At 38.8% G+C, this 18,353-nt stretch overlaps 1 protein-coding gene across 1 annotated transcript in view; it reads left to right on the top strand.

Moving 5' to 3' along the window:
* The window catches only part of SNTG1 (syntrophin, gamma 1), a 481,189-nt gene that overhangs the window by 385,076 nt on the left and 77,760 nt on the right, over positions 1-18,353 (top strand). Inside the window, exon 15 of the mRNA XM_006901168.1 lies at positions 3,365-3,457. Coding sequence (XP_006901230.1) covers positions 3,365-3,457 — 93 coding nt within the window. The remainder of the gene's footprint in view (positions 1-3,364; positions 3,458-18,353) is intronic.

Below are 18,353 nucleotides of genomic sequence, written 5' to 3'. Positions count from 1 at the left end.
ATCCTTGTTTCCAAGGAGCAGACTGGCTTCACCCTCTCAAGGGTGATATTGTTTGTTCTCCTAGCAGTCCATGGTGTATTCAATGCTCTTCTCCAGCATGACAGCTCAGAGGTAACAATTGTCCTTCTATCATCCCTAGTTATTGTCCAGCTCTCTGATGCATATCAAGTGATTGCAAAGACCTTGGCCTATATCAGGCATACCTTAGCCCCCAGACTGGCATTGTTGCTCTTCAATATTTTGGAGAGGTCTCTGACAGCAGACTTTCCCAGTGCAATACATCTTTTAATTTTCTGGCTGCTGGTACCAAGAGTGCTGATTATAAAACCAAGCAAACTGAAGCTTTCAAAAATCTGAATTCCTTCATCATCTATCATGATGCTGCCAATTGGCCCAGTGGTAAGAATCTTTGTTTTCTTGATGTTGAGCTTCAATTCATTTTGAAGGCTGCAATCCTTGATCTTCTGCAGCAAGTGCTTCAGGTCATCCTCAGTTTCAGCAAACAGGGTTATGTCATCTGTATAACACAGATTGCTGATCAGTCTGCCTCCAAACCTGTTGCGACACTTCTTCTAGTAGAGCCCAGCCTCCTTGATAATCTGTTCCATATGTAGGTTGAAAATATATGGAGATAGGACACATCCTAGACGCATGCCCTTCCCAATTTTGAACCACGTAGTGTTTTCTTGCTCTGTTCTGATGACTGCCTCTTGGTCCAAGTATAGGTTTCACATAAGCGCAATCAAGTATTCTGGGATTCCCATTCTCCTCGGAGTCAGCCACAGTTTGTTTTGATCCACACAATAAAATACCTTTGCATAGTCTATGAAACACAGATAGACATTCCTCAGGTAGTATATGCTTTCAGCCAAGATCCATCTGGCATTAGCTGTATAATATCCCTCGTGCCACGGCATCTTCTAAATCTAGCCTGCACTTAGTTACTGTGCTATTCCCAGTCATTTCTGGATAATCATCAGCAGAGTGTTGCTTTCATGTGATATCAGTGATACTGTTTGATAATTTCTACACTCTGTCAGATTACTTTTCTTTGGAATGAGAAAAATATAGATCTCTTCCAGTCAGTTAGCCAGGTGGTTGTCCTCCAGATTTCTTGGCACAGCTTTGTGAGCACATCCAGGGCAGCATCTGGTTGTTGAGATATGTCAATCAGTATGGCATCAATCCCTGGGGTCTTATTTTTTGCTAATTCTTTCACAGCAGCTTGAACTTCAATCCTGGAACAGAAGTTCAAAACTCCTGATGTCAAGAGATACTGCCCATAGAGGAAGAAACTGGTAGCAGCTTGAAGCTTTAAGAATCACAGAAACCCAGATTGACTTATAGGCCATCACATCGAGGCTGGAGAGGGGAGAATGATGTTAAAGGAGTAGGTGGGAATACATGTAAATGCTGGTGGAGCAGGGAAAGGGGTGGCTCAAAACACACCTGACAAGGGTGGGGACAACATGGAATCTATTGGAATCTACTGGGAATTAACTTTAATCTGATCTTCTCTGCAAAATGCTTGTCTGTCAGATAATGTTCTGAATCGAAACCATCAAATTAAGACAGACTAGGAAGAAGGCTTTTGAAAATCTTATGTACAACAGAGCACTCTTAGGTTAGCAGATATGTCACCTGAGGCTGGGCCCTCAAGTACGGAAACAAATAGAAGGAGGAACAGCGATAAGAAGATACTTGTGATTGGAACATGGAATGTAATAATCATGGATGTAGAAAAATTGAATATTGTTAGGAAGGAATGGAATGCATAAATATTGACATCCTAGGTACTGGCAAAATGAGATACACTGGCATGGGACATTTTGAGTCAGAGGATCATATGATCTACTACGCTGGAGATGAAAAGGTGAGGAAAAATGGGGTTGTTTCATAGTTTAAAAAGTAATTTCTAACTTCATCTTAAAATACAATGTTGCGAATGACAGGATAATATCCATACGCATATAAGGAAGTCCAGTGAATAACACGATCATTCAAATATATGCATCAACAACCAGAACCAAAGAGGAGGAAATAGAAGATTTCTACCAGCTAATGAAGTCAGAGATTGATCAAACATGCAACCCAGAAGTATTAATAATAATGGGTGACTGGAATCCAAAAGTTGGGAATAGAGAAGAAGGATAAGCAGTTGGAAAACATGGACTTGGTGACAGAGATGAAGCCAGAGATAGAATGATAGGATTTTGCACAATTGTTGTTGTTATGTGCCGTCGAGTCGCTTGCGACTCATAGCGACCCTATGTACAACAGCCCTAAACTCCGCTCTGTCCTGTGCCAATCGCACTGTCTCTGACACTCCCATCCCAATTATCCCAGTCACCGAATCAATCTACCTCATAGAGGGCCTTCCTCTCCAGCACTGTCCCTCCACCCTCCCAAGCATGATGTCCCTCTCTAAGGACCGGTCTCTCCTCACAACATGTCCAAAGTATGTTAGACGGAGCCTCAGAATCCTTGCCTCTAAGAAGCCACCCGGGTTAATCCTTTCCAGGACAAATCTGTTTGTTTTCCTAGCAGTCCACGGTATTCTCAATACTCTTCTCCAGCACCACAGCTCAAAGGCATCAATTCTCCTTCTATCCTCCTTGGTCATTGTCCAACTCTGATGCGTAACAAGTGATTGCGAAGACCATGGCCTGTATCAGATGCACCTTAGTCTCCAGAGAGACACCATTGCTCTTCAGTACTTTGGAGAGGTCCCTAACAGCAGACTTTCCCATGGCAATGTGCCTTTTAATTTCCTTGCTGCTGGTGCCAAGACTGTTGACTGTGGAGCCAAGCGAACTAAATCTGTGAACAATCTCAATCTCTTCACCATCCATCCTGATGCTGCCAATTGGTCCAGTGGTGAGAATCTTTGTCTTCTTGACATTGATTTTTTTTTCCACAATAAACTACTTATTTGTTGCAAATACATTTTATTTTCCTTAGATAATAAAATAATTTTGGTAATGAATTATATGTGGTGTCCAGTACTTATTAAGAAACTGCCATGCATCTTTTTGTATTTCCTCAGGCTGTTCATTCATAGGGTCACTATGAGTCGTGTATGACTCGACCACATTAAACAACAACAACAACATTGATGTACAGCTCTGGTGACTTAGTGATAAAACATTGCACTGCCAAAGCAAAGGTACACGTTTTGAATCATACAACAGCTGCTCCACAAGTGAAAGATGGTCAGTTCCCTCTCATGCCAATTACTGCCTCTGAAAACCTGCTCAACAGTCAGCTATTGGTCTGTTCTGACTCAATGGTACACCATAACAATAACATTCTTATTAATAGTGAATCAATCACATTTTAAGTAACAGTTTTCTCTTCTTTCCAGTGCAAGACATATGCGTGTGTGCTAGAAAGTCATCTAATGGGGCTCACCATTGACTTCAGCACAGGATTTATCTGCTTTGATGCTGCAACAAAGGTAATGTGTTTGACTCAGTTTCATGAAATATGCTGCACTCATTAAGGATCTTTAAAATATTTTCTACAACTCATTTTAATTCATTTCTATCAAATTTAAAAAGGAATGCTTAATTTATTTATAGAAATAAGAATCTTAAATATTTATAAAATTAATACTTTTGGTAAGATAGTCAATTTTGCAATATTGAGTCTCCCTATCCATAACAGGGAATACCTTTCTATTTATTTAGGTCTTTTATTGTGTCTTTCAGAAATGTTCTGTAGGGTTTTGGGTTTTCCTTGGGGTTTTTTTGGGGGGGTTGTTTGTTTTGTTTTTGTTTTTGTCTTTTTTGTACAGATCTTTTGCATCTGTTGTTCGCTGCACTCCCAAGTATCTCAATTTGTGGTTGGCTATTGTAAATGGCATTGTTTTCTTGGTTTACTGCTCAGAGTTCTCTTTGTTACCATAGAGAAATCCCACTGGTCTTTGGATGTTCATCTTATATCCTGACACTCTCTACCAATGGTCATAGCAATGTTATTTACCATCTCAAGAACATGGAAACAGCTCAAATGTTCAGTCACAATTGAATGGATTTAGAGATTATGGTCAATTCACGTGATGGAATACTATGCAGCATGCAGCAGCAATGAATTTTAAATCACTACCTAACTTGGGAGAAACTGGAGAGTATTATGCTAAGTGAACTAACTCAGTTCACCAAAAAAGACATTCAGATGGCAAACAAACACATGAAGAAATGTTCAAAATCCCTAGCTCTAAAAGAGATGAAAATCAAAACAACTATGAGATATCATCTCATCCCAGTAAGAATAGGAAAATTCAACAGAGCAGCAAACAACAAATACTGATAAGGTTGTAGAGAAACTGGAACCCTTATTCACTGTTGGTGGGAATGTAAAATAATGCAACCACTGTGGAAGGCAGTATGGTGCTTTCTAAAAAAAGTTGGAAATAGAAATACCATTTCACCCAGCAATTCCACTATTGGGTATATACCCCAAAGAATACATAACTGCCAACCAAGCAGATATATGCACACCCATGTTTATTGCAGTTTTGTTCACAATAGCAAAGAGTTGGAAACAACCTAAGTGCCCACCAACAAATGAATGGTTTGAGATCCTCTGGTATATTCACACAAAGGAATACTATGCTTCTTTGAAAAACAAAGAACTCATTAAATATTATGAAAATGGGTGACCCTGGAGGACATTATGCTGAGTGAAATAGCTCAATCACAAAAGAACAAATACTGCATAGTGCCACTGTCCTAAAACAGACTGACATAAGGTTGGGGAGAGACTGAGAAAGATGGGATAAATAATGTATACTGCATTGAAACAGATGAGGGAGAGAACTCTTTGAAAGGGATCTATGATTAGGTATTATTGTCATGACAGGGGTCCAGAACGACAGCTGCATAGTGGAGTGGACTTGGAGGGAGGGATTGTATAAAAATGAAACAATTTTTCTTTTCCTTTTCAAAGAGAAGAGAGAAAGGGGAGGGGGAATGATGGACAGGGAGAAAAGTGCAACAATGAGAGAATGGAAATCCAAAGTCTCTGTAAACTTCCATTAAAATGAATAATAATAAAAAAGTTTAATAACGAAGAACAAATACTGTATAAGACCATTATTGTAGACATAGAAAGATAACTAGTATCCAGGAGAGGCAGGGTGGTAGGAGAGGGGTGAGGACGGGAAGGGGAGTAATCATAGGGTTGCACATTTTGATGGGTAGAGGAAGGGGTGGGTAAAGGAAATAGGAAATATCCAGTGTGAAAAACAATGTATACAAACTTTTCAATAAACTAGAGAATAAGAAGATTTTTAAAAAATGCATTAAAATAAAATACTATAATGATATTAAAATATTTGATTTTGTTAATTCTTCCCTTAATAGCATTGGTAAACATAAGTGAGGGAATTTTTTTTTTTTCTGACAGAACACATTTTCTAAAACTCATCTCATATGAGTTTTCTGTACCAACAATTATTAAAAAGAACTAATCCCTCCTACTTCCAAATATGTGAGAAAAAAGGGTATCTAAAAGTATGTGGAAAAGTTTCTGCATCATTGCTTTGAATAATGATGAGGAATGTGATAGTTGAGTAAAAGCTGTCAGAGAGACACCCTCTTTCCATCTCTTTGGGTTTTGGGCTACTGCATAATATTACATAATGCCATGCCATAAATTTTATTTTATTGTTAAGAAGATTTTTAAAAATTATTATACTTCATTCATGTACATTTCTCCCATTACCTCCTCCATCCAGCAAACTCTTTATTTGCCTCCTTCTCCACCCTCATTCCCTCTGCCCCCCTCTCCATCCCTCGATTTATATCCATACACATCTCACTGGTTATCCTTTTGATTTTACAAATGGTGTATATAGTATTTGCTCTTAAGCACCTGAGTTGGTTCACTCAGCATAATGCTCTAACTTTTCCCTTGTTATAAAGTATTTTTCAAAATCGTTGCTCCTTAGTGTTGTGTAGTATTCAATTTCCATCATTTGAATGCACCAATTTCTCAATCCAGTCGTTTTTGATAGACATTCGGGCTGTTTCCATGTTTTTACTTTTGTGAATAATGCTGTTGTGAACATCGATGTACAAATCTCCATTTGTGAGTTTAACAGGACAGCAAGCAACAAGTTGGAGAAGGTGTGGAGAGATTGGAACCCTCCTACACTGGTGATGAGATTGTAAAATGGTCAAGGACTGCAGACTCAAATATGGATTGAAGCTCAACATCAAGAGAACAAAGAATCTTACCACTGAGCTGATTGGCAGCATCATGATAGATGGTGAAGAGATTGAGATTGTTAGTAGTTTTAGTTTGTTTGGCTCCGCAATCAACATTCTTGTTACTAGCAGCCAGGAAGTCAAAAGATGGATTACATTGGGAGAGTCTTCTGTCATGGACCACTCAGAGAGCAGTGTGGAAACTAAGGTGTGCTTGATCCAGGCCATAGTCTTTACAATTATTTGCTATGGGTCAGAAATCTGGACAATGTCTAGGGATGATGGAAAAAAAATTTATGCTTCTATGTTGTGGTCCTGGAGAAGAGTATTGAATATACCATAAACTTCCAAGAAAACACAGTTTCATCTTGGAGAGGGTGACACCAGGCTCTCCTTGGAGGCAAAGATTCTTAAGCTTTGTCTGGCCTACTTTGTCCATACTTCAAGGAAAGATCAGTTATTGGAGAGGAATATCATACTTGGAAGGGTGAAGCGACAGCACAAGAGAGGAAGACAGTGAATGAGATGGATTGATTCAATGTCTGGGGTAATGTGGTTAGGTGTTTCAAAGACAGTGAGGTTGGCACAGGATATAAGACAGGGTTCAGAGTTGTTGTTCATAGGGTCACTATGAGTCAAAAGTGACTCAATGACACATAACAACAACAACAACAATCTTGATGTTGCTTATCAGTCTGGTGGTAAGAACCTTTGTCTTCTTGACTTTGAGATGCATCCCACGTTGAAGGCTGTATTCTTTGATATTCTGCAACAAGTGCTTCAAGTCCTCCTCACTTTCTACAAGAAAGGTTTTGTCACCTCCATAACACAGGTTATTAATTAATCTCCCTCCAATCTTAATGTCTCATACCTCTTCACAGGGTCCAGCTTCTAGAATAATTTGCTTAGCATACGGATTGAATAGATACGGAGAGAGAATACAACCCTGATGCACTCTTCATTTTAAACCATGTAGTTTATTGTAGTTCTCTTTCTCTGTTCACACAACAGTCTTCTGTTCTAGAAGACATTAGCATTGTGTTAAAGATTATAAAATCAAAAAAATATTCTAAGGGATAAGAATTTTTGTTTGTAGATCTTTGAAGAGAATTCCAAATCTAACAATCAATCATGCTATGTGCACTAAATATTGCTTGGATTAACTTAAATGTCAGTATTTTCTGAGTGTTTTAGAAAATGTTCACAAAGAAAAAAATAAGCCTTATTGGAATTCAGGTTGAGTAAAATCACTAGGAAATAGGGTCACAGTTATATAATAAGGTTAATAATATAAATATAGCTACAAGTACTAAGGAAAGTCAATACAATTTAGCAACTTGACTGAGGTTTTGTTTCGTGACATTAAGGCTAACCATCTTTTTCTCTAGTCTCCATTTTCTGAGGGCTTTAGGCATTGTAGGTTCATGTTAAATTAACTTATGTGTATCTACAGGCTAATAATGTTGTGTTTGATAGACAGTGTGTTAGTTATTCAGAAATACCAGTGGGCTTCTGTAGATTTGGTGTGAATTTTTCCAGTCAATTTGGTCCTGCCATTCATAATTTAAAACAAATTTTTTAAAAAACAAAAATTTTAAAAATAACCAAACAAGAGTCTCAAGCTGTTTATGAAAGAGAATTCTATCTGTGAGAGAGAAGATTGACAATGTAAAGCCACTCATTTGCAATAATTAATATATTTACCTTACAGTATAGAGATAGGTGCAAGTAAGTACTAGTGGGGAGACACCATATTTGGAAGGAGTAAGAGGTTTGTAACACTAGCCCAAACTTGTAAGGTTGAAGGAACACATTTTGGAAGCTTTCCTGATTGAGAATTGTATATTGGTGCCAACCTAAGTTATGACCTCTTGACTTCCTTAATAAGCATCATAATCACAGGGAAAATGACATTATATATGAGTGATTGTATAAAATACAACGTATGTGAATAATTGTATGTGAATCAATAAAAATATTTTTATGGAGAAAAAAAAGCATGGGTCTTCCATTGCTAATTCATAAAGATACAACTTGGAGCAGGAAAATGTAAGACATGCTTCAGGAAGGCAACAGCACCAGCCATGGTTGAACAGGAGAATTGACGTGAGCTGGGATTTTGGAGGCGGAAAGGTGGAGGAGAGCCAATATTGCTCTCCTGGGACTGAGAACTTAGAAATGCTGAGGTATCTGCATGCACATTTTGGAAGTTGACTCGACTGTGTATTGTTATTAATCTGAATTTTGACTTCTCCAAATGGAGGGGATAAAAAATTAAGTAACACAAAAAGAAGTGCTATGGCAGTCTATGACAAATTTAGGATTATAGTTTATTTAGCTAATTCTTTTGCATTTCCTACTTATCCCAAGTATTAAGGAAAATAAGGAATATAAAAATATGAGTTAATAGAGAGATAAATTTCTTTCATAACTAATCTTGTAAAATGTATTTTTCTTATATGGAGAAGTGTAATGGAGGTGTACTACATAATAGTGTATTTTTAACAACTTTCTTAGTAACAAGGCGACAGTTGCTTGAGAAATAAGATGGGTTCAGGCTAGTGAAACACATAATACGTTTATAACCTTTGTTGTTGTTGTTATGTGCCATCGATTCATCAAGTATAGGTTTTGCATCCCCATCCCCATTCTTTTCAAGGTTAACCAAACTGTTTTGTAATCCACACAGTCCAATACCTTTGCATAGTAAATGAAACACAGATAAACTTTCTTCTGGTACTTTGTGCCTTCAGCTAAGATCCATCTGACATTGGTTATAATGTCCCAAGTGCCATGGCCTCTTCTACATATCATTTACACATTTGCTACTTCTTTGTCAATGTACTGTTCCAATTGTTTTTTATAATCTTCAGTAGGATCTTGCTTGCATGTGAAATTAGTGATATTGTTTAATAATTTCCACACTCTGTCACATCACCTTTTTAAAAAAATGAAAATATATATGAATCTCTCTCAATCAATTGGCCAGATAGTTGTCCTCCAGATTTCTTGGCAAAATCTAGTGAGCACCCAGGGCTATATCTGTTTGTTGAAATATGTCAGTTAGGATTCCATTAATTCCTGGGGCCCTATGTTTTTTCAATTCCTTTTCTGAGCAGCTTGAACTTTCTCCTTCATCATCATTGCCTCTTGATCATATGCTGTTTCATGAAGTTCTTCTGTGTCAGGAAATTATTTTTGGTACAGTGTCTCTGTACCATCTTCTTTTGATGACTTCTGGATCAATCAATATTCTGTCCATAGTGTCTTTAAGTATTGCAACTCAAGGCTTGAATTTGTTCTTTCCTTCTTTCAGTTTAAGAAATGCCAAGTGAGTTCAACCATTTTGATTTTCTGACTCCAATTGTTTGCACATTTCATTATAATACTTTGCTCTTTGTCTTTCTGAGGTGCCCTTCAAAATCTTCTATTCAGCTCCTTAACTTCTTGGTTTCTTCCTTCACTTTGGCTTTTTGACATTATAGTGCAATATTTAGAGTCTCTTCTGACATCTTTATCAGTCTTTGGTTCTTTCTTTGTATTTGAAATGATCTTTTGCACTCATCATGGATAATGTTCTTGATATCCTCCCACAGCTCATCTGGTATTCTCTCATTAGTGTTCCAGGCCTCGAACATTTTCCTGATATTTGTTTTAAATTCCAGTGGGATATACTTAAGGTCAAACATTGATCCTTGTGAATTTGATTTCATTTTCTTTATCTTTAGTTTGAACTTGCATATAAGTAGTAGATGGTCTATTCCACAATCAGCACTTATCCTAGTTTTTATAGCTGATATTGAGCACCTTCAGTGATCCCCCCCCACACACACACACACAGATGTAATCAGTCTGATCCCTGTGTAAACCATTAGGTGAAGTCTATGGGTGTAGTCACCATTTGTGTTTGAAAGGTATTTGCCATGAATAAATAATTGAGTATATAAAATTCTATCATTCAATCTCCAGCCTCATATATGTCACCAAGTGCATATTTTATGACTATCGATCCTTCTTCCCTGTTCCCAACTTTTGAATACCAGTAGTCCATTATTATTAATGAAACTTGGGTGCATGTTTGATTGATTGCCGACAGACAAATTTGATGGAAGTCCTGTTTGCTCTTGTTTGGCTCTGGCTATTGGTTCATATATTTGAATGATGGAGGTTTTAACAGGTCTTCCTTGTATGCATAAGTAAATTGTCCTTTCACACACAACATTGTATTTTAAGATTGATCTAGATATAGTCCTTTTAACTATGAATGATACTCCATTCTTATCCTCCCTTTTTCATTTCCAGCTTAGTAGATCATAAGATTGTCTTATTAAAAAAGTCCCATGCAAATAAATTTCATTTTGTCAATGCTAACTCAACTCTGCTTGCTGAAACTGAGGAGGACCTGAAGGGCTTGCTACAGAAGGACTAGGACTACAGCCTTCAATATGGATTGAAGCGCAATATAAAGAAAACAAAGATTCTCAGCCCTGGGCCAATTGGCAGCATTATGATGGATGTGAAGACAGTGAGATTGTAAACAGCTTTAGTTTGTTTGGTTCCAAAATCAACACTCTTGGCACCAGCAGCAAGGAAATTAAAGAATGGAGAGATCTCTAACAGCAGACTTTCCCAATGCAATACAAAGTATTGAAGAACAATGATGTCAGTCTGTAGACTAAGGTGTGCTTGATATAGGCCATGGTCTTTGTAATCACTTGCTATGTGTCAGAGAGCTGGACAATGACTAGGGATGACCGAAGGAGAATTGATATCTTTATGCTGTGGCTTTGGAGAAGAGTATTGAATATAATATGGACTTCTAATAGAACAAACAGGTTCTTCCTGGGGCGGGTTAAACCAGGCTGGTCCTTGGACATGTTGCAAGGCAGGATCAGTCCTTGGAGAGGGACATCATGCTTGGGAGGGTGGAGAGACAGCACAGGAGAGAAAGACCCTCAATGAGATGGATTGATTCAATGACTGGGATAATAGGGGTAGGTGTGTCAGAGACAATAATATTGGCACAGGACAGAGCAGGGTTTGGGCTGTTGTTCATAGGGTCGCTATGAGTCACAGGTGACTTGACGGCACATAACAACAATATGTCAATATATATGCATTCTATTTCTTCCTTAAAGATCTCTAATTTTCCTACATTCATACTTTTCACATTTCATATTCCAGTTATTAATGATGGTATGCAATTGTTCTTCCTCTTTGATGAGTCCCAATACAAATGCTCAGCCTCTGGTGCCATATATGCTAATCTAATCTGACTGTGCTCTATTGTACACAGGGTTTTCAAAGGCTTGTTATTTTGGTAATAGATGGCCAATCCTTCTCCTTAGTCTGTCTTGATTTGGATGTTCAAATTTAGAGCAGACAAGCATGTTACTCAAAGGAGCAGATGAGAGACCTTGCTCCATTACACACTGAACAGGGCAGATATTGGTGTCTCCCCCACGTTTGGTGCATGCATTGTGTTCCCATCTCCCACCCCACCCTGCCAACCTCCAGCAAAGTTCCCTCTCCTAGCTCCTTCAGCACCTCTCAAACTTCTATCCCCAGCCTTCTTTTAATTATGGCTCAGAATGACATCCACCCAGTCCACCCATATCCTCTCTCCTTCACTGTGATGTTGGTGCTCCTGGCAAGCAAATTCTGAATTGTGTCGGTGTTGGAGACCTGCCTGCAGTGGTCGTTGGAATGAGAAACCTTCTGGTGGCTGCAGTCAGTAAGGGAGCCCTTAATTGGGAGGAAAATGAAAAAGATCTATTTCCTTTTCAACATTGGACCCAGAGACAATTCTTCTAATGATATCACCAAGAACTTCTTTAGGTTGTGCCTTTGACATATTTGAAACTGTACACAGACTTGTTTGACTAGCATTGAAAAATAACAAACTAATAGTTTTTCCATAATTTGCACAACTTCATGGTGTTTTAAAGAATTAATTATGTGCAGTATTAGACACTGTTGGACTTTATTTTGTGTTTTTATTGAATTGATTTTAATATAATAATTAATTTATATTGTGCTTCATTTATATACACTGGATTCCCGTACGATCCCTCATTTATTTATTTTTTCCATACAGTCTTTCATATACACTATATCCAATATGGAATTTGTTTTTCAAAATGTCTTTTCTAGGAATGTGGATGACTTAACCCTGTGGATGTTTGGGACTCTGTGAATGGAGTATGTTGGCCTATCTACAAACGAAATAGTTATCTACCATTCCAAAAGAGATTGTCCAGTCTCGACAAACTACAAGAGGATTGTCTAGTCTCATCAATAAATTGAACAACTTTAGCCAGAAGAATATGAATCCTTCTCAGCCAGAGAAAAGAGAACTTACCCACTACAGTGAAGAGGAGGCAGGAAAGTATGACACACTTCAGCAAGGCAGCAGCAGCCATTGCTGAATGGGAAAGTTGTTGTGAAATAGGACTTTGAGAAGTGCAAGCAGGGAAGCCTATATTGGCAAGACTGAGAACTTTTTTTGACAATTGGTGTAGGGAAGCCAATATTGGTAGAACTGAGAGCTTGGGAACCCTGAGAGGCTACAAGCTGAGGTATCTGTGTGAAATTTTTGGGAGCTGTCTTTACTGTATTCTGGTATTAATCTGAATTCTAGCTTTTTAAATTCTCCAGTAGGGTTCAGTGTGGTCTGTGAGCTATCACATCAGATTTTGGACCCACCAAGGAGAGGACTGAGGTTGAGATGAGGAGAAAGTGGTATGGGAGCATGGGGTATATGTCTGGCCTCGTGGGAATTGATTTTGTATTATTGATGCTGTGGACAGAGACTGTTTCCCTCTATGAAGATGATAAAGTTCAGATATGGCACTCCCCACATGCCCCTTGCTCTTCTTATACCATATAATTAATTACCACTGATCTATGCCTATCATTACACCATCTATTCAAGTACCAATTGAAACTTTTCCCATTCCCTACCTCTCCTCTCACTTAGCACACTAAACACTATTACCTTAGTAATTTCCACCCTTCCTCTTTTTCCATCCTGTTCCCATTTTCCCTTTCCTCTTTTGACATTTATGCACATTTGATTAGTTTTCCTTATATATTAACAATAATGGTCTTATGCAGTATTTGTCATTATAAGACTAATTTAGGTCATTGAGCATATTGTTCTGTAGACTCTTAAATGCTATTTAGTGTTTCATGTAATTGTTGCTCCTTAGTACTGCATATTATTCCATTGTGTGAATATATCATGATTTCTCAAGCAAATCATTTCTTGATGGACATTTGGGTTCTTTCTCATATTCTTTCTAGTGTGAATAATGCTGCTATGAACATGTTGTGGTTGTTGTTGTTCTTATGTGCCATCGAGTCATTTGTGACTCATAGCGACCCTATGTACAACAACCCTAAACCCTGCTCTATCCTGTGCCAATCTCATTTCCTCTAACACACCCATCCCGATTACACCAGTCACTGAATCACTCCACCTCGTAGAGGGTCTTCCCCTCCTGCACTGTCCCTCCACTCTGCCCAGCATAATGTCCCCCTCCAAAGACCTATCTCTCCTTACAACATGTCCAGAGTATGTCAGGTGAAACCCCAGAATCCTTGCCTCCAGGGAGCAGCCTGGTTTAACCCTCTCTAGGATGAATCTATTTGTTTTCGTGGCAGTCCCTGGTACATTCAGTACTCTTCTCCAGCACCACAGCTCAAAGGCGTCAATTCTCCTTCTATACTCCCTAGTCATTGTCTAACTCTATGATGCATAGCAAGTGATTGCAAAAATCATGGCCTATATCAAGCGCACCTTAGTCTCCAGAGAGACACCGTTGCTCTTGATTACTGTAGAGAGGTCCCTAACCGCAGACTTTCCCATCGCAATACGTTCTTTTTATTTATTTATTTATTTAATGGCTACTGGTGCCAAGAGCGTTGACCGTGGAGCCAAGCAAACTGAAGCTGTGAACAATCTCAATCTCTTCACCATCCATCCTGATGCTACCGATTGGTACAGGGGTGAGAATTTTTGTTTTCTTGACGTTGAGCCTCAGTCCATATTGAAGGCTGCAGTCCTTGACCCACTGCAATAAGTGCATGAGGTCCTCCTCAGTTTCAGCAAGCAGGGTTGTGTCATCTGCATAATGCAGATTGTTGATAGATCGTCCACCAATCCTAATGCCACGCTTCTCCTCATAGAGCCCAGCCTGTTGGATAATCTGCTCTGCATACAGGTTGAAAAGGTATGGAGACAGGACACATCCCTGGCGTACACCCTTCCCAATTTTGAACCATACAGTGTTGCCCTGCTCTGTTCTGACGACTGCCTCTTGGTCCAAGTATAGGTTTCACATTAGGATGATTAAATGTTCTGGGATTCCCATTCTTCTTAGAGTCAGCCACAGTTTGTTATGATCCACGCAGTCAAATGCCTTTGCATAATCAATGAAACACAGATAGACATTCTTCTGGTGTTCTCTGCTTTCAGCTAAGATCCATCTAACATCAGCAACAATATCCCTAGTACCATGACCCCTTCTAAACCCAGCCTGGACTTCTGGCAGTTCTCTGCTGATGTGTTGTTCCAGTCGTTTTTGAATAATCTTCAGTGGAATCTTGCTTGCATGTGAAATCAATGCTATTGTTCTGTAGTTTCCACACTCAGTTGGGTCGCCCTTCTTTGGGATGGGAACAAATATAGACCTCTTCCAGTCAGTTGGCCAAGTGGTTGTTCTCCAGATTTCTTGGTACAACTTGGTGAGCACATCCACGGCAGCATCTGTTAGCTGAAATATGCCAATTGGTATACCATCTATTCCGGGGGCCTTACTTTTTGCTATTTCCTTCAAAGAAGCTTGAACGTCTGCCTCCATCACCATAGGCTCCGGCTCAAATGCTATTTCATTAAATTCTTCTGTATCTGCCAATTCCTATCGATACAGTGACTCAGTATATTCCTTCCATCTTCTTTTGATACCTCCTGGATCATTTAACATTCTGCTTAAAGCATCCTTGATTGTAGCAACTCGAGGTTTGAATTTGTTCTTCAGTTCCTTGAGCTTAAGAAATGCTGAGCGAGTTCGGCCCTTTTGATTTTCCGACTCTAGCTCCTCGCACATTTCATTGTAGTATTTTGCTTTGTCATTCCGTGTTGCCTTTTCTCCATTCATGTCTCAGCTCTAATTTCCTTAGAGTACACTCTTAGCAGTGCAATTGCTGGATCATAAAGAGTTTTCTATGTTCTGTCTTTCAGGAAATGCCAAACTGTCTTCCAGCGTGTGGTATCAATTTAAAATTCCACCAGGAGTACATGAGCAGTCCAACATCCTCTCTAACAATTATTACTTTCTGTCCTGTTAAACTTTACCACTCCTACTGTGATATTTTGTCTCGTGATGGCTTTTGTTTGCCTCTCTCAAATTCCCAATGATTTTGAGCACTCTTCTTATTCATGTGTCTGTTGGTCATCCAAATGTGAAAAGTGTTTCTATGTCTTTTTTCCATGTTGTAACTAGATTATCATTCTTTTTATTGTGGAGGTGCCACAGTATTCTGTAACCTTTAATTTAGATCCTGGCCTGAGATGGCATTGCCAAATGTTTCTACCCAGGTAGTAGGTTTTCTTTTCACTCTAAAAAAAATAAATAATAAAAAATGCACATAGGGATTTAATCTTTAGAAGTCCCATTCATCAATGTTATTCTTTCTTGTTTGTGCATTTCTGGTAATTTGAGACTGTATTTATATTGCAGGCTATGCCTTTTAAGTTTGCTCTCATTTGTTTCTTATTATCTTTATACTTTGGGGCTTTATCCTAGGTCTCTGATCCACCACGATTTTTAACAAATGGTGTTGGAAAAATTGGAAAAATATCTGCAGAAAACTCAAGCAAGATTCACACCTCACTCCACATACAAAAAAACAGCTCAAGGTGGATCATGGGTCTAAGACTAAAACCAAGGACTATAAACGTCATTAAGGAAAAGCTTGGAAGAACTCTAGTAGTACTAATCCACAGCACAAACTGTCTTCCAAGTATCCTGAAAAATCTACAACCAGGAGAGGATAAAGTAGATGAGTGGGACCTTCTAAGAATCAAATTCCTATGCACATCCAAAAACTTCTCCAACAGGGTCAAAAGGGAAGCCACAGACTGGGAAAAAGTATTTGGGAATGACATGTCAGATCAGGGACTTATATCTAGAATTTATAAAATAATTGAGCACCACAACAAGATAAAGGTAAATAATCCAATTGAAAAATGAGCACAGGATATGAACAGACACTTCACCAAAGAAGACATTCAGATGGCCAACAAGCACATCAAGAAATGTTCAAAATCCCTAGCCCTAAGAGAGATGCAAATCAAAACAACTATAAGATATCATCTCACCCCAGTCAGAATAGCAAAATTTAACAAAACAGCAAGCAACAAATGCTGGCGAGGTTGTGGAGAAACTGAAACCCTTATTCACTATTGGTGGGAGTGTAAAATGGTACAACCACCGTGGAAGGTGGTGTGGCACTTTTTCAAAAAGTTGCAAACAGAGATACCATTTGACCCAGCAATTCCACTATTGGGAATATACCCCAAAGAGACCATAACTGACACCCAAGCAGATATATGCACACCCATGTTTATCACAGCTTTGTTCACAATAGCAAGGGGTTGGAAACAACACAGGTGCCTATCAGCAAATGAATGGATAGAGAAGGTGTGGTATGTTCACACAATGGAATACTATGCTGCATTGAAAAAAACAAGGAACTCATTCAATATTACTCGAAATGGGTGACTCTGGAGGACATTATGCTGAGTGAAATATCTCAGTCACAAAAGGACAGTTACTGCACGGTGCCTCTGCTGTAAAATGGGACTCATATCAGGGTTGGGGTAAAACTGAGAAAAACTGGATAAATTGTGTATATTGCATTGAAACAGATGAGGGAGAGAATAACTTAAAAGCAAAGTATTATAGGCATTATTGTTATCAAAGGAGTCCACAATTAAGGTTACATAGTGGGGTGGTAGGAGGCGTGTGGGGGGATTGTATACCAAAGAAAGAATTTTCCTTTTACTTTTCAAAGAGAGGAGCGAACTGGGGGAGGGGGAGGGGGAGGGCTGAGCAGGGAGAAAAGTGCAACATTGAATGAATGGAAATCCAAAGTCTCTGTAAATGTTCATTAAATTTATTAAAATAAAATCTAAAAAAAAAAAAAAAGAATGGTGTGAGATGTGGATCCTGCTTCAGCTTTCCTGCAGGTAGAAGTCCAGTGTTGCCAGCGTGATTTGTTGAAGAGTTTGCCATTTTCTTACTTGATTAGTTTTGTTTCTTGTTATATACCAGTTGACCATAGATAGATGGGTTAACTTCTGGGTTCTCAAATCTGTTCCATTAGTCTATGTGTCTGTCATTGTACCAGTATCATGCTGTTTGGTTATTACAGTTCTATAGTAGGATTTGAGATAAGGGAGTGTTATGCTTCCCATTTCATTTTTCTTTTTCAGAAATACTTATTCAGGGTCTCTTTCTTTTAAAAATAAACTTGCCAACTACCTTTTCCGTCCCTTTGAAGAATAAATTTGATATTTGTATTGAGATTGCATTAAACACGTAGATTGATTTTGGTAGGATTGTCTTTTTCACTATATTGAGTCTTCCTATCCCTGGGCTCTATAAGGAGAAGTGTGGCATCAGGGTTGGTGGAAGATCTATTAACAATCTGCGTTATGCAGATGACACAACCCTGCTCGCTAAAACTGAGGAAGACCTCATGCACTTGCTGTGGAGGATCAAGGACTGCAGCCTTCAGTATGGACTCGGGCTCAATGTTAAGAAGACAAAAATTCTCACCACTGGACCGATTGTTAGCATCAGAATGGTTAGCAAAGAGATTGAGATTGTTCACAGCTTCAGTTTGCTCGGCTCCACGGTCAACACTCTTGGCACCAGCAGTCAGGAAATAAAAAAGAATATTGCAATGGGAAAGTCTGCTGTTAGGGACCTCTCTAAAGTACTCAAGAGCAACAGTGTCTCTCTGGAGACTAAGGTCCACCTGATACAGGCCATGGTCTTTGCAATTACTTGTTATGCATCAGAGAGTTGGACAATGACTAGGGAGGACAGAAGGAGAGTGGATGCTTTTGAG

Source organism: Elephantulus edwardii, unplaced genomic scaffold (genome assembly GCF_000299155.1).
Source record: "Elephantulus edwardii isolate Elephantulus edwardi_28Jun2011 unplaced genomic scaffold, EleEdw1.0 scaffold00313, whole genome shotgun sequence".
Taxonomy (NCBI): domain Eukaryota; kingdom Metazoa; phylum Chordata; class Mammalia; order Macroscelidea; family Macroscelididae; genus Elephantulus; species Elephantulus edwardii.
Note: the sequence above shows the minus strand (reverse complement) of the source record. Positions and strands in the feature narration are given on the sequence as shown.